General features: G+C 34.0%; 1 protein-coding gene across 38 annotated transcripts in view; it reads left to right on the forward strand.

Moving 5' to 3' along the window:
- PPFIA2 (PTPRF interacting protein alpha 2) overlaps positions 1 to 15,348 on the forward strand; it is a 465,447-nt gene that overhangs the window by 150,996 nt on the left and 299,103 nt on the right. For 5 of the 38 annotated variants that reach the window (XM_027592692.2, XM_027592698.2, XM_027592699.2 and 2 more), the window contains exon 1: positions 2,786 to 3,192. The exons of the other annotated variants lie outside the window; for them this stretch is intronic. In XM_027592692.2, coding sequence (XP_027448493.1) covers positions 3,112 to 3,192 — 81 coding nt within the window. In that variant the 5' untranslated portion in view covers positions 2,786 to 3,111. Of the gene's footprint in view, positions 1 to 2,785; positions 3,193 to 15,348 lie in introns of those variants that run through there. 38 annotated transcript variants of the gene reach the window in all.

Raw genomic sequence — 15,348 nt, forward strand, 5'->3', positions numbered from 1 at the left:
TTAGAGTAAAGCACTGTATTTAAAATAATTATATATTAATACTGTTTCTCCTTCCAGCTTCTTTCAACATTAATTCATACTGCCTTCTTTCCCCTCCCCACACAAAAACTATGGAAAAGAAAAACTTGTACTCTTCTTGGCCAAAAGCTTTAGAATTCCTTGCTAAAACAGTTTGTTGGTTGATGCAAATTCAGCAAATATATGAGATTATACCAGGAATATGTAATATTATACCAGAAATATTTGATTTATTGGCCCCTCTAAAAAATAATAAGAAATCTAGTGAATCGTCTGGTCTATATTATATCAGAACCAATTAACAGATAAGCATAAAACACATGGAGATTTTTTATAGCATAATAATCTATTTGGAAAAAAAAAATTCCTTTAAAACCTGGATTCCCAAGAACCTTCACAGTTGTTTTTGAGACATTATTTCCACTAACAGCTCTTTGAGGAGCACAACTTACATGGCCCCACTAACCATAGGAAGAAATATGATCCCAACATATATTTTTGAGTGAGAAAAATCAAAATTTTTTACATAGATCACTGATTACCAACATGTATAGTAATATGGCTGATTAAATAATCATGGAAAAAGAAAACATGACTTTTCAACTTAAATTGCAGTGGTAGAGTTATAGTTATGATGACTAATACTTTTAGCAAATAGGTGACTCATACAGGAGAAAAAAAATTGTAAAAAAAAATAGTCGTTTGAGTGCTCAAAAAACAAATGGATGGGAGCACATCAAAGGGAAATAGGAGCCAGTCTGAAGGAGCTCTCTGTGGCCAAAGCTGGGACAATTTGAGCATCAAAATAAATTATAAGTATAAAATAAATATACATGGGTCCATACTGATACAATTAAATTATTGAAGAAATAATTATAGATGAGGCAAATCTTCTCCACAGAAGAATTCTACTTAATACATATAAACACTACCCTCCACCAGGAAGTAAAGCTTAATTTCACCACTTTCTATCACTTCTTTGAGGATGTACTAGACTTAGTGGCCAACTTCCAAAGAATAGAGTATGGAAAGGAAAAAATAGTGACTTTACAGTAGAGAAACCTGGCAAATGCCATCTTGCCAAGTGATGGTTAATATTACTAGTGATATGTGGATATTGTATACTTGCATAATGATGTGATGAGGTCAGTTCATTAATATATGATGAGAAGGACACTTTACCTCTGTGGTATTCTTCCCTAAAGCCCATGGCCTGAGTCTAATCATGAGGGAAACATCAAATAAAATTAATATAGGCATCAGAGCAGGATAGCCTAGGGGATACTTGGCCAGTACTTGATGGTCTTCTAAAGACCATCAAGATAATGAAAAAGTAGGAAAAGCTGAGAAGGTGTCACAGACCAGAGGAAACTGGGCAGACACGGAAACTAAATAAACATGGATTGGAAACTAGAACAGAAAAGAGACATTAATGGAAAGACTAGTGAAATCCAAGTGAAGTCTGGAGTTTATTTGATAATAATGTGCCAATAACAGTTATTTAGTTTTGACAAAGTGCACCATAGTAATGTAAGATGTTAACAATTAGGGAGATCGGGTGAGGGATATATGGGAACTCTTGTACTAGTTCTACAACTTTTCCATAAATTTAAAATTATTCTCAAATTAAACATTTGTTTAAAAATTATCTTCTGGCTTATTTAGCAGTTTGCTGGGTAAATAACTACCTACTTGCTGAATTTACCAGAATGTGGGACCCCTATCTAAGGAACGGGGAGAGATTTTTCTGCTTCCTCCTCATTGATATTATAAATCTGAATCATAATTGGAGAATAAAGATATAAATGAATAATTAAGTTTTGAGAGCCCATCACCATCATACTCTATTTATAGTCTTCAGGTTCAAAGCAGGTGGTTCTTGGTTCTTAATTATGTATAAGTATGCCATCTTAGATACATTCACAAAGACACCGCTTTTGGCTCGTTCTCTTCTCTGTTCTCCTGAAGTCTCCACCTTTGAACCATGTGTAAATGGAGCATTTATTTTTACCTCTAAAAAGTGTAAAGTCATCTGAATATGATCTTTTATCCAGACTGAATACTTTGTGTTAAAAGACATAAAAAAATGGACATGATTTGCAATGTAGTCTAGACCTTTGCATTTAATGTTTTTGGATATTGAGTTAAAAATCTTCATGTAGCTAAAATATTTTTTGATTTCTTCTTTCTATATATGAGAGATAAAGTTTTGATTTTTAAACAAGTGTATTGGACTTCTTTAGCCATTAATTATGAAACTTACTGAATTTTTGAGTTAAAATGGGGTAGGGAGAATAATGATTATGTCCATATTGTGATGTTCTTTGAGAGTTCAGAAAAGTAGAAATATTTAATGCATTTTATTTGATAATATTCCTAGTATTATATAGCTTTACTGAATTGTATGCCTTGAGCCTCAGTGTTCTAGCCAGCTATAATATGCTTTGATCTATAAATGTAAAAAGAACTCTTCACTGTAAAAGAAAAGGATTTGTACAAAAGTCTAAAATCTTGTTGAAAAGACTGGGAGTAACAAAGAGATTTGGAAACATACAGAAATAAGAGTGTAGAACAAGAATTTGTTACTAAATACGGCTTTAAACGGCATATGAAACATGCTTCAGGTTAGTCAGAAGAGGTCCTCTGAATTACACTGTGCACGCTTCCCTGAAATGAAACTGTATGTTATTGGTTAACCAGGATATTTAGCATAATCACTCTGCTAGACTGTGGTAGAGGGAGGTGATTATCACTGAGAACAGATGGGCAGGTCCACAGCACTGCCAGATTCTTCACAAGCTCCATTTATTGTTGGTTCTTGCTTTTTCCCTTCTGTGTTTTAATTTTTTTTAAAAAACATTATATGTTTTAAAGAACTAGCTGCACAAAAGGTCGGTGGCTGATAGTCTTTCAGCTTAGATTTCAAACGCAGGAGAAAGATTCAAAATGCTATCACTGTGTATCTATGAAGGATGGGGCAGATTTCATTTTACCCTCTAGCCTCCCTCAATGATGCACGGATTTATCTGTACGCTAAGCTCTCTGCTCCGCATCTGTAGCTCCTTGTGGATTATACTGTCTCTGTGATCAGAAATGATTTTCTCGGATATGAACACCGTTTCTGGCTCCCCTAAAGTGCATCCTCCTAATGGGACCCGGTTTTACACTTTTCAAGTAAGTGTGTTTTAAATGGCTTCGCTACTTAGGAAGTTAATGTATAGTCAAACTTTTAATAAAGGCAAATATAAGCAAAGGAAAACTGCAAAGTGTGAAAGTGTTAAAGAGGATGTAAGAAATGGATTATGTGCATGTCAGCTTAATCTATATTTTTAAAATATGGAAATAGGATGGCATTAGGATTCTGTGTGAATTCAAGCAAAATAATAATGAACACTTAATTTTCACAGGGAATTTAAAATTTGCTACTGTATCATCCTTGAGGGTTTATGAGATGTGTGTCCTGATACTGTTATTTATGGCTATCATATGGTGAACATTACAGAGTTACTTCTCTTATATATCACAGAGAGAATAGAACTAAGGGACATATAATAGGACTTTAAAAACTGTCTCCTCTGGGCTTAGAAAAACCTTTTATATTTCATATACATAGCTTAACCAAATTTCTATTATTTCATTTTGTTACACGTGCAATAAACAAGTAATCACTAATATAAGAGGCTTAAATACCACGTTTAGTATGCTTTACAATTTGAGATAAAGTAGAAACTCATGAAGATGGAAGATTTTCTGTGTTACCAGAAAGTCAAAATGATTTATAACATAAATATAAATGTGAGTTACAAAGCTGTTACCTACTAAATGTATTTCAGTTGCCTGTGAATAAATCAGTCATCAATCTAGAAAATGGTTAAGTCTAAACTAAATCAGATTCTTCCTCATTTTATCCTCAAACTGCATCTTTTAGTACTAAGGTTGACTTTGTAATTCAGTCATATCATCATTACATGAAAAGGGAAAATGAACCTCTTCTCTCTGTGTATTTTACTGTATGTGAAAATAAACAGCCCAGCATTTAATTATTATAGCTATATAGTTATAATGTTCTGAAAAATATATATATAAAGACCTAGAGAATTAATACAGTAGAGGTAGTCAGAATTCTTTTAAAAGAGGGCTCTGAATAAATGCATATCTGATTTATTAACGTCTTTTGCCTTTGCAAACTATAAGCAGCAAATATAATTACTCCATCTCTCTCCCCTTTTTATACTTCTATTTTTAATCCTGGTGCCTCTCCTGCTTTACACTGATGTCCACTGATAGTGCAAGTCTGTGCTGTTACAGAATATATTCACTTCCCAGTGGCGATCTGCTTATTGTGGCAGTGACTCAAAATGCAAGTGCCCTGGGGCTGTTCTACAGAATTTTTTTTTTTTCTCCTCTGTACACTGAGATATAAACACGCTTTACAATATCCTGTGGTCTGGCTCTTTGGGACAGCTTTTGACATTAGGTATTCTAGTTCAGTCTCTTAAAGTTTAAGGGTCAGTAAATTCCATATGCTCAGTCATGACACAGGCTTTTTACAATTCCTTCAGTAAAGATCTTCCTGACACCTTTCTTGGCAGGTGATTTTCTTTGAAAATACACTGGAATGATTTTTAAACACTCACTTTTTTTGTTGTTGATGTTATAACGATTCGTTTAAGAACTCTAGGAATTTGGATAAATAGAAATGTTTGTTGACAAATATGAACTCTTTCACATTTTTAATTCATAAGGTGATATTTGATCCTGACATTTATGATAATAGGCAGTGCGTGTTTAACTTTTTGTTGCTATTGTTTGCTTCTGTTTGTGGTAGAAGAGAAGGAAGAAAAAAAGATAGTTTTTAAAGCATGGAAGGTAAAGATTTATAAAAGTTGACTCTTGGCTTTTATTTTCAAAGGGCCGAATTGAACATGATTATTTTTCTTCTTTATAAGCCTTAACCTATTTTAAGGCAATATATTTTCTTTGGTTGAAATACTGTTATAAGAAATGAGATGCTGTAGAAGTAACAGACCATTTCTCAAAAAAAAATGTGTCTTTGAAAATGATCAGTTAAATTTTCAAAAGCGGTTCTCATTATGGAATGACATAAATGCATTTCGGAGATGATTCTGCATCAAGGAGTTGAGATTTTAATGCTTACTTTCTTAAAATTATTTTAGCACGAAAGTTAACATATGCAAAAGCATTTAAGATAGCTTAGCATGAATAGTATTGAGTTTCAGTTCCTTCTTCTCATTAAATGTTCAAACTGTCCTGTCATTTTTGCTGAAATTGTACATTACCAAATTTTAAGAATAAGATTTAAAATGTATTTGACCTGGACAGTTCAAAGGTAACAAGGCAACAAATAAGCTGAAGGCTATTTTAATTACAAGATTTTCTTTTTCACTGCAGTTTAATTTAGTCAAATATATTTGTACTTGTACATACACATGCAAATATGGTTTTTGTATAGCCTATCTAACACTTAAGTTAATTTCCTTATATGTGAGGTCTCATTTCTATCTTCGTATGCATATACGTGTATCTGCTTTTTTTTTTTTTTTTTTATTCAGAGGTGCCTGGATCCTGGATGATGCCAAAACTCAATCTGCACTATATGTTTAGTGAATTATTTATCACCAGAAATCAAGTTCTAGAATGTAGTTGCCTAGACAAAAATTGAGATTAAATGCTACTATAGGAGAAAAAATTATCATGTTTGTATGCATCAGAACAGCCAATTTATGGCACTCAAATGTGTATAAATGGGAAATATTCTTCAAAACAAATTAAATGGAGATACATATGCTCTACATATGAATGCAGTAAATTCCTCTTAATTTTATGTCCATAAAAATGATGCCCCAACATGATTTAACTTGTATTTTTGCAAGTAAAGCCATCTATGTACTTTGTTAAATCTCTCGATTGGCTAATCATGGCTTAATGGGTGAACCTCCCAGAGGTATTGGTGTCCAGCACACTACCCCTCATTTCCCAGAGATTAACTATCTTCACCTAGTGGTTTCCAAACTGTATCTGCACAGCCCTAAGGTTTCATGAGAGTTTGTCAGTAGTTGCTAGAGACAGTAGGGAAGAAGAATGCATCCTGAGGTTCTTAATGTTTCTTGATTCTATATTAACCAGTTTTAGTCATTGGAGCTCTATGCAAGTTTTATGAACAATAGTAACAAATGGCATGGTATTATCAAAAACAGAACAAAATAAAGGTTGCAAACTACTTCCTCCAACCAAAGGAATTTACTTCTGATGGGAGCAACTTTATCTGTTGAGTCCGCAGAGGAGTTATTTCTGTTTAGAATACATTTCTTTGCCATTTAATCCTAGCATTAATAACATTAACTGCCAAGACTGTATGAGTGGCTGACTCTGTTGCTCCTGGGACCCACAGAAAACAAAATATGGCAACATAATAATCACTATTTTTATGTTTAAAATACTTCAGGTATCCCCTGTCCTTAAAGGATGAAATCCATCCCTCCCGCTTGGCATAAAAAGCTCTTCATGGTCTGGAGTGCATGTGACATACTGCTTTACTTGCTTTGTTTTCCCAGAATGTTGTCTGTATGCTTCTGCTGTCTTTGTCTCTTCACTCAACCTGTCCATTGGTCAATTTTTTTATTTTACTTTAACACTCCTCTCAAATGCCATCTCCCCTGTGATCCTTTACTCATTCACCACATTTCTGAAGGCTGTATTTTTTTTTTTTAAAGATTTTTATTTATTTGAGAGAGAGAGAGAGAGCACATGAGAGGGGGTTGGGTCAGAGGGAGAAGCAGACTCCCTGCTGAGCAGGGAGCCCGATGTGGGACTCGATCCCGGGACTCCAGGATCATGACCCGAGCCGAAGGCAGTCGCTTAACCAACTGAGCCACCCAGGCGCCCTCTGAAGGCTGTATTAAGTGCCTTCCCTTTGCTCCTTTACCTGTCCATACCATTGCTGAAGCACTTACCATGCTTCGTTTTAATCCCCAAGAACACTTTATCAATCTGTGTCCCTAGCACATCATGGATACTGCCAACATCTCTGTTTAATAAGCTGAGGGAATATATTAGGTAAATGATTAAAATATGAAAATTTAAAACAATCAGCAACAAATTCTTTTTTTTTAAACTAGGCATTCCTTATTACTTAGAGTTTTTCATATTTTATCAAGAGAGATTTAAAATTTGAGTAGTATCTGTATTTCCCATTCAGCAGATAGGATTAGCACCTGAAATATATAGAACACTAAAGGGCAAGCTGAAAATTTCAATTGCATGAAGAATTTCACTCAATTCTTTTAGTGTGGGACACCATATCTTTGTTATCAAATGAAGTTGAGGTAGTTCTGGCTTTTTAGCAAAGAACCAGATCTTTAAAATATTCTATATCTTTAAAATATTCTGTCTACCTAGGAGTCCACTGTTATTTTTCTATTATTTAGAGCACATTATAACTTCTTACTATTGATAATTTTGAAATGCATTGAAAGCATCTAGCAGAATTCTTGGCACATGTTATATGTTTAAGAAATAAAGGCAAATTAGCACTATAGAGAAAAGAAAGACCCTGTGGCTCCATTGTAATGCAGGCAGAAGTCCCCAGCTAAATGAGAGAATTGAGCATTTTCTCTGTCATCCAGTTGTATGTAGTCATGATTATGAGTGGTACACAAGAGGTGGTCCAAGCAGGTGGACGAGCCCATTCAAAGGACTGGTGTGTGGGAAAGGCAGAGTTTAGTATAACTGGAACATAAACTGAAGATAAGAAATGGTTAAAAGTGACGTGTGCAAACTCCAGAATTAAAGATAAATTTGAATGTCATCTTCAAGGATCTTGGACTTGGTATTTAGAGATTTTCAGCGAGAATTTACAGGCTTGGATATGCTGTGTAGTTAGAATATTGGATTGTGCCTTGGCTTGGTGATAGGACTAAAGCAGAGAGAACAACTCAGTAGCTTTCAAAAAAGTTCAGATTAATTGTTATGATTTTCCTGTATTACCGATGAAAACAACCAAAAAACTGGTACTCAGACTAACAAACTGGTGCTCACAAAAGGTTTTCAAATGGTGGTTAATAATGCAGAGAGTAAATAATGAAGCTTCTGTCTGAATTCAAGATTATGGAACCCAAAAGTCCATGCTCTTTCTCCTATGTTCTGCTGCCTATAGTGTTGATGATTCAATATATTAAAAAAGTATTCCAAGCTACATAATTTCCAACTCAATGATCTATTGATTTATAAACATATAGGAATGTGCTCCACCACTTCAGAACATTGTACTACTGCCTCATTGGGTTTTTTAACTTAAGGCTTTCATTTGGTTACACCTCCTCATTTTATCTTTACTGACACAACATCCTCATTTTTATAGTAACCAAATTGTCAATAAACTTATATCTTGGAATTGCACTGAAAGACAAAAAGAGAAATCGAGGGGAAAGCTCTCCTAAATATATATATATACTTGCGTTAGTTTAAGAACATCAGTGAGACCAACCAAGGGAATCAATGAATAGCCCTTGGAGCTTCATGTAGGAAATCAAACTCTTCCACCTGCAGAGGTTCTGCTTAATGGAAAGCTGGTGGACTTTATGTTCTGTAAGCACAGGCACTGTGTCCTTCTTTTCACTGTTAAATCACTAGCACCAAGCAGAGTGCCTGACATACAGCCATGATTAGCAAATAGATATTGAATCGATTTGCAAATTGAAAGGAAGAATGTCTTGCTCCTCATCATATAGGCATTACTGATACCCTGTATAGAATGACCTCCTCATAGGAACACATAAATGCTTGTAAGATTCCCAGGCTGAGGTCCACAAATATACTTCACTTATATCTAGCTAAAATAGCTACATTTTTCAGGTACCGTCTGGAGGGGAGGGCAATTGGAAGTAGGGAAATGATTAAAGATGTTCCTGAGATAAGCATTTCATGCACCAAGTACAGTGTCAGGTAGTTAGTCAGGGCTCCATAACCACCAGCAGCTGCAACATCAGAAGCAGTAGAAACTTTGGAGGTAATCTTGCCTTGTCCTCTTTTGTGTCCTATATTTGGTAAGTTAATAAAGTCTTTTGAATGTTATCTCTTAATAGCTCTTCTCTCATGCTTAACTTCTCTCGGCTCATCCTTGCCACTTCCAAGTATTATTATGACTTGTAAGTTTCCATTAAATAATTTTACCTCCAAATCTACTTTTAGTTATAGTTCATGGTGAACTTTTCCACTGTTATCATATTAGTAGTGATAAAATTGTATAATAGTTAAGAACATGTCCTTTGGAATTAAACACAGGATTCAAAACCAAGTTCTACCATTTATGGGAGTGTGACTATAAGCAAATAGGATCATTTCTGTATTTTCCCTTCCCTTGAATATTGTAAAATAATAAGAATAACTCATGAATGGTAGGTGGATTATTTGTGAAATCATGTGTAACGTATTTCCTTCTGATAAAGATGGCCCGCAATCAAGATTAGCTATTGTTGTTTTAATTATTAACAAAACTTTCCAAATAATAGTATAATTTATTTTACAAATGATCTTTTTCCTTTTGGCTTATTTTAAATTTAGAAAAAATTAATGCTAAGAGAGCACATTTACCACTTCAGAGAGCATATTTACTACTTTAAATACTTAAGGGAGCTTATCAAAATATTTCATTAACTTTCCAAGATCTTAAATTTATATAAAATAGTTTTGTGTTTATAGAATGTAAGCTTTTGGAGCATTGATACTATGTATCCTTTTGAAAATATACTTGGGTTCCTTTTATAAATATAGCTTTTGTATTTTCAAAATGTGTTTTGTAAATTTACTTCGAAGTTTACCTTATATCTTCATTATGACTTACTATCATCTAAAGTTTTGCACACATGCAAATGCAGATTTAAAATCCTCAGTTTATGAAACTGGCTAATTTAGTGTAAAATATAAAATATCTAAAAATCAAAAGAGAGTATCTCACTTTGTATATTGGATGCTCTATACAATATTTAAAGATCTAAAGTAGTTATGTTACTGGGAGCCATGAAGATTCAATGCTATTATTGGCAGCAGAACTGTCTGAGAACTGCTGAGCATCCCAAAAATAATTAGGCATTTTAACAAGACTAAAAATTGTACAATGTTTTTAAAGAAATTCACAAAATGATATGTTCTATCACAAAGCAGAGTTGGCAAAGTTAAATGGAAAATTGAACAATGTTATTAAAAATAAATGAAGGTAACCTAGTTCCTATAGCTTAAATATTCACAATTTCAATTATGTTAGTGAAAAAAATACAGAAGATTCATAGAAAACAACATTATATTTAATTAGTTGTTCTCTACCAGATAAAATCTGTGTAAAAGTGACGGTTTGAACTACAGTGTAATTTTACACTGTTACATAGTATAATTTCCTTTTATCCTGAATTTTTGTTTTTCTTATTTAGTACAGCATTAATCTGCTCTTTCTCGGATGATCCATCTTTGAAGTTATGATAGGCCTATAGGAAGCCACAGGTGTATTTTGATTCATTTTACAAAGAAGCTAAAAGAGGAAACCTTGTTTGAAATCCTAGAAGATGTTATCATATGTTGTCATAAAATAGTATAAATTTATTATATTTGAAGAATTATACATTGTCATTAACTATGTTATTTGTTTTAATACCATTTTGTTTAGATGTTAAAATGTTTTATGCATAAAGAACCAAATGTTTTAACAATAATATAATGCAGTTCAAATAGTTGCAAACACATTTCTTTCATTCATTCTTTTCACTTATTAACAACTTACTTTGGAAGTGGTCATTATTTTCACGAACAATTCTTTCAGGACATAGCAGATCAAAATAAATATTATCATAGAGAATCTCAAAATACAGTGACTTAGTACAGCAGTACTAAGAGTCAGTTAATTCCAAACGTGTCATTGAGAAAGACTTCAACAAAGAACATTGGTTTAGAAGTTAGTAAGGAATTTTAAAATAACTCTATTATACAAACATAGGTAAAAAAGATCATTTTTTTCAATTTATGTATGCCAGCCATGTCTGTGACTGGCCAAAGGTCCATGATCTGTGGGACCATCCTAGACAGACTACTCTGTCTTTCCCTAGAGTCTTAGACTTTGCCCAGATTTTTTTGTGTCTTATACCTTCTTGTAGTTCCAAAATGTGCTGTGGACCCCAGGCCTCCATATCTTTAGTTATGCTGCTCCTGTGCCCATGCTGGATGGTGCACACATAGACACAGTCATTCAGTACCTTTTGGTGCTGGTGATCATGCAGAGAAAATACTTCTTTAGCTATGAGGTTTGTATGAACAGCTTGGATCCTGAACTAGCATGGCATTCTGAAAAGAGCAATGACTGGTTTGTTTTACTAAATCTTAAATGTCCAATATTTACTCTTCTTACTTTAAAAATTGCATTACAAGAAAGAAACTGCATATTTTCTTTGATGCTGAACATGTTTATTGATAGAGGACAGAGAAAGCTAAGAAATCAAGAAATGTGAGGTTAAAGGAAAAGCTCAAACAGCCTTGAAAGGAAGATGCTTCATTTTCTAAGGAAGAAAAAATGAGGATGGTGAAGGAGATAGAACAAAAAGCTGGAAAGAGAGGAAGAAAGTGGAGGCAGTTCATATCCAATAGCCTCATCCTAATGGTTTTACCTAAAGTGGATGAGATAAGTAGGTAATATGCTTTAGGGCAATAGGAAAGGTTGGAAATAATGGCTGTGTTGGGGATAACAGCTGTCAAGCAGCAATGAGACTCAGGCTGGGATTGGAAGCATAAGTTTGTAGCAGTATTAATAAGTGAATTTTTGTGTTAGTCTCCCTAAATGGAAATTACAATCAGAAGAAATATTGGCAGATATGGCAAATATCAAGGAAGTAAGGAATCCTAAGTGCTATGGGATTAATGTTGAACGGACTGAACACAGTTGTCTTCAGATAATGAACATAGGAAGTAATATTTTTAATTAAAATTATAGTTTACTTTTTTAAAAGGAAATAAAAGAAATTCAAAGAAAAATTATGCTTTGATCAATGCTTCTATAATATCATACTACAGACACAAATTCCAAGAAAATTTTTTTATTTAACATACATTTCCAGAGTATTTTACCAAGCCTGCTACATAGTAAGTTCTCCAAAAAAATATATGTGGAATGAATAGATGTTCTTTAATAGGTCTGAAGATTTTTTAACCTCATAAAATATTCTGAATGAACAAAGTTAATATATTTTGCACTATTAGGTAATTCTCAAATTTATTTTAATGTTTTGCCTTTAATAAAAAGATTAAATCACAGTATAAAACATGTATTTAGGGGAATATGAGCAAATCAGACATTGTAGATAATGATAGAGGACAGTCACACCGTAAACTAAACAAAGGTAGAAGAGTCTGCCACAGACTAAATTACATTTTGAAAATTATCCTTACTTTTCACATTACATTAGTTTAATTTCATTTAATATAGCCAGTTAGGGTACCACATTTTCAAAAAATAGAGAAATCTGTAGTATAGAATGCTGCCAAATAACTTATTCAATGAAAAACAGATCTTGAGAAGAAAAGATAGAGAAAATTGTGGACAATATGTAGCCTGGGGTAAAGAATAAGGAAAAGGGACCCCATCTCTTCCACTCAAAAGAAAGTTTCTTTTGATTTGAATACATTCTAATTGTTCACAATATGTGGCGAGAAAACTGCAGAAATACGTGAGTCTGAGTGAAAACCGGAGCGGTTTCAATTGCATATAGAAAATGAGTCTACATCTATTGCAGTGATAAAATAGTGCAGTGGGCAGTCAGCAAAGATAACTCTGGGAACTCTCTATATTGGGGATTATCAAGAGCAGGCCGAATACAAAATGCAAGTAGCAGAAGAAGCAGATTTGTATTTCATATCTGCAACTTGAAACATGTGAAAAGGCAAAAGTGAGTGAATTTTACTGATTCAGTTTCCTCATTTTAAGCAATGAGGATAGTTAATATGTTTCTCAGGGTTGATATGAGAAACCACATTTGAAAGCAGTCTATACATTTAAAAAACACAGTTAAGCCTCTTTTGCAAGCAACAGAAACAGATCCTGGGTTCATTCATCAAAAGAAAAGTATGTTAGAATGATATGGGAAACACTGAAGGAAAAAGAGAAGAATCAGGATTTTCTTGACTCATGCAGCCTACTGTGTACCAGGTTCTGTTCCAGGCACTGGATAAAGAGTGAGCAAGTAAAATAAGATTATATTTTAGTGGGATGAAAGATGTATCTAGTACAGAAGGGGATAGGGAGTGTGGGAGGGTGCAGTTTAAATCATGTGGGCAAGGAAGTTGTCCTGGAGATGTGAGAGAAGACATGGAAGAATCAGAGAAGCTTTCTACATCCCTATACTGGAATGAACTAAAGAGTAGTCTCTTCACAGTGTCATCACCAGATAGGTTAACTCAACCTACCTCCCTATATTTGGGATTTAAATTCAAGGGAGAGGAGGTTTGGTTGGCCCAAACTGGACTTCCATGAATCATACCTTGCCTTTTGCCTGGCTTGCCCGGTCTCTGTCCCAGAGCTCTCCCACTTACTGCAGTAAGGTACCCCATCGACAGACTGTGGTGCTCAACAGATTTTAGATTTCCTTTAAGACATAAGAAGCTGTCCTTTCCATCTGGATATTCCTCACTATTCCCAGAACTTTCTGTATCATCCTTTCCCCATTTTCTACCTTTTTTGTCCCCAAATCTCACTAATTCTTTAGACTTCAATGCAATATGTATCTCTTATGAATATGTCACATTCCCCAGTTAGGTTCACTCCCTCCCTGTTAAGATATCATAAAATGTTGTGCTTACCTCTATCACAATAAATGACACAAATCTAATTTAGGGATCCATATCCCTTTCCCCATTATACTATGAGTGCCTTAAGGACATAATATATTTCGTTAGGTGAATGAATTTTGAGTCCTCAATAAGTATCTAAATATATAAAGGATACCTGTGATTATTCCAAAGATCACAAAATGCATTTTGTATCACATTTTATGTTGAGAATATGGTGGTTAAAGTTGACACTGTGACTATAAAATATGAATTATCTGACAGAAGATAGTTGATTAGCCTCATTATCTTTCATGTGCATGTGAGCATGTCTGGGTGTGTATGTGTATGATTGTGGATGTTTTCTTTGTTTATTTGGTGGAGAGATTATAATTAAGGAATAATTTATTTTTGTATGGATTTTAAAAGAATAAATTTTAAAATATTAGGGTCGGTTGAGGTGCTAACCATGGGGCTCAATATGAACAGATGTAAAATGGGTGTATGTACAGTGTTCTTTTTATTAATATTATTGTCAAAGCATCAAGTATTTGAAAGAAATACTTTGTTTCTCAAGAATATAATTACTTCCTATTGTCAATGCAAATTCTTTCTGGGAATTGAAATTGGGCTTTCAGATATTATGTTATTGACTAGAGTTTATATTATCCCACCTCTCTTGTGGATCAGAGTAAAAGATCCTTTGAGTTGTTATAGGGATTCTCAAGTTTCCGAATACATAATTATCCAAAATGCGGGCTACCAAGTGCCACCCCCAGAGATGATTCAGAAAATCTGGTAAGGGCCAAAGAATTTTCATTTTAAATAGAATTCCAAGTGATGTCTGTACAGAAATGTCACGAATTGGGAAACAGTGGACAGGAGATGGAGAATTTTTAGCACTATGAAAGGTACTTTCTATTTGAAGGACAATTGATGAATGGGTGAAATATCCACAAGGCCTTGCTTTGGTTTTCAAGACAGTTGACCATTGAACAAGGTGGGAGTTGAGGCACCGACCCCCTGCACAGTAGAGAATTTGTACATAGCTTTCAATTCCCTCAAAACTTAACTACTGGTAGCCTGCTATGGACTGAAAGCCTTACCAGTAAGTCAATTAACATATATTTTATGTGTTCTGTGTATTATATACTGTATCTTACAGTAAAGTAAACTAGAGAAAAGAAAATGTTATTAGGAAAATCACAAAGAAGAGAAAAAACATTTACACTTCCATACTATAAAAAAATCTGCATAAAAGTGGACCCATGCACTTCAAACCCATGTTGTTCGGGGGTCAACTGTAATTGTTCTATTTTAGAAAGACATGCTTTTGATTTGTTGTAATGAAGTCATTTAGTATTTCTTTCATGGGCAATTTTTAACTGAGTGATGTATGAATTGCAAGGATTCCAAACTACTGCTAAGAGAACCTGATTAAATCGAGGACCAGTGCTCAGGAATGATGAACTTTAGCTTATTCTTCCTTTAGGGCATATGTTTGTCATG

The sequence above is a fragment of the Zalophus californianus genome, chromosome 9, assembly GCF_009762305.2.
Source record: "Zalophus californianus isolate mZalCal1 chromosome 9, mZalCal1.pri.v2, whole genome shotgun sequence".
Classification (NCBI taxonomy): Eukaryota; Metazoa; Chordata; class Mammalia; order Carnivora; family Otariidae; genus Zalophus; species Zalophus californianus.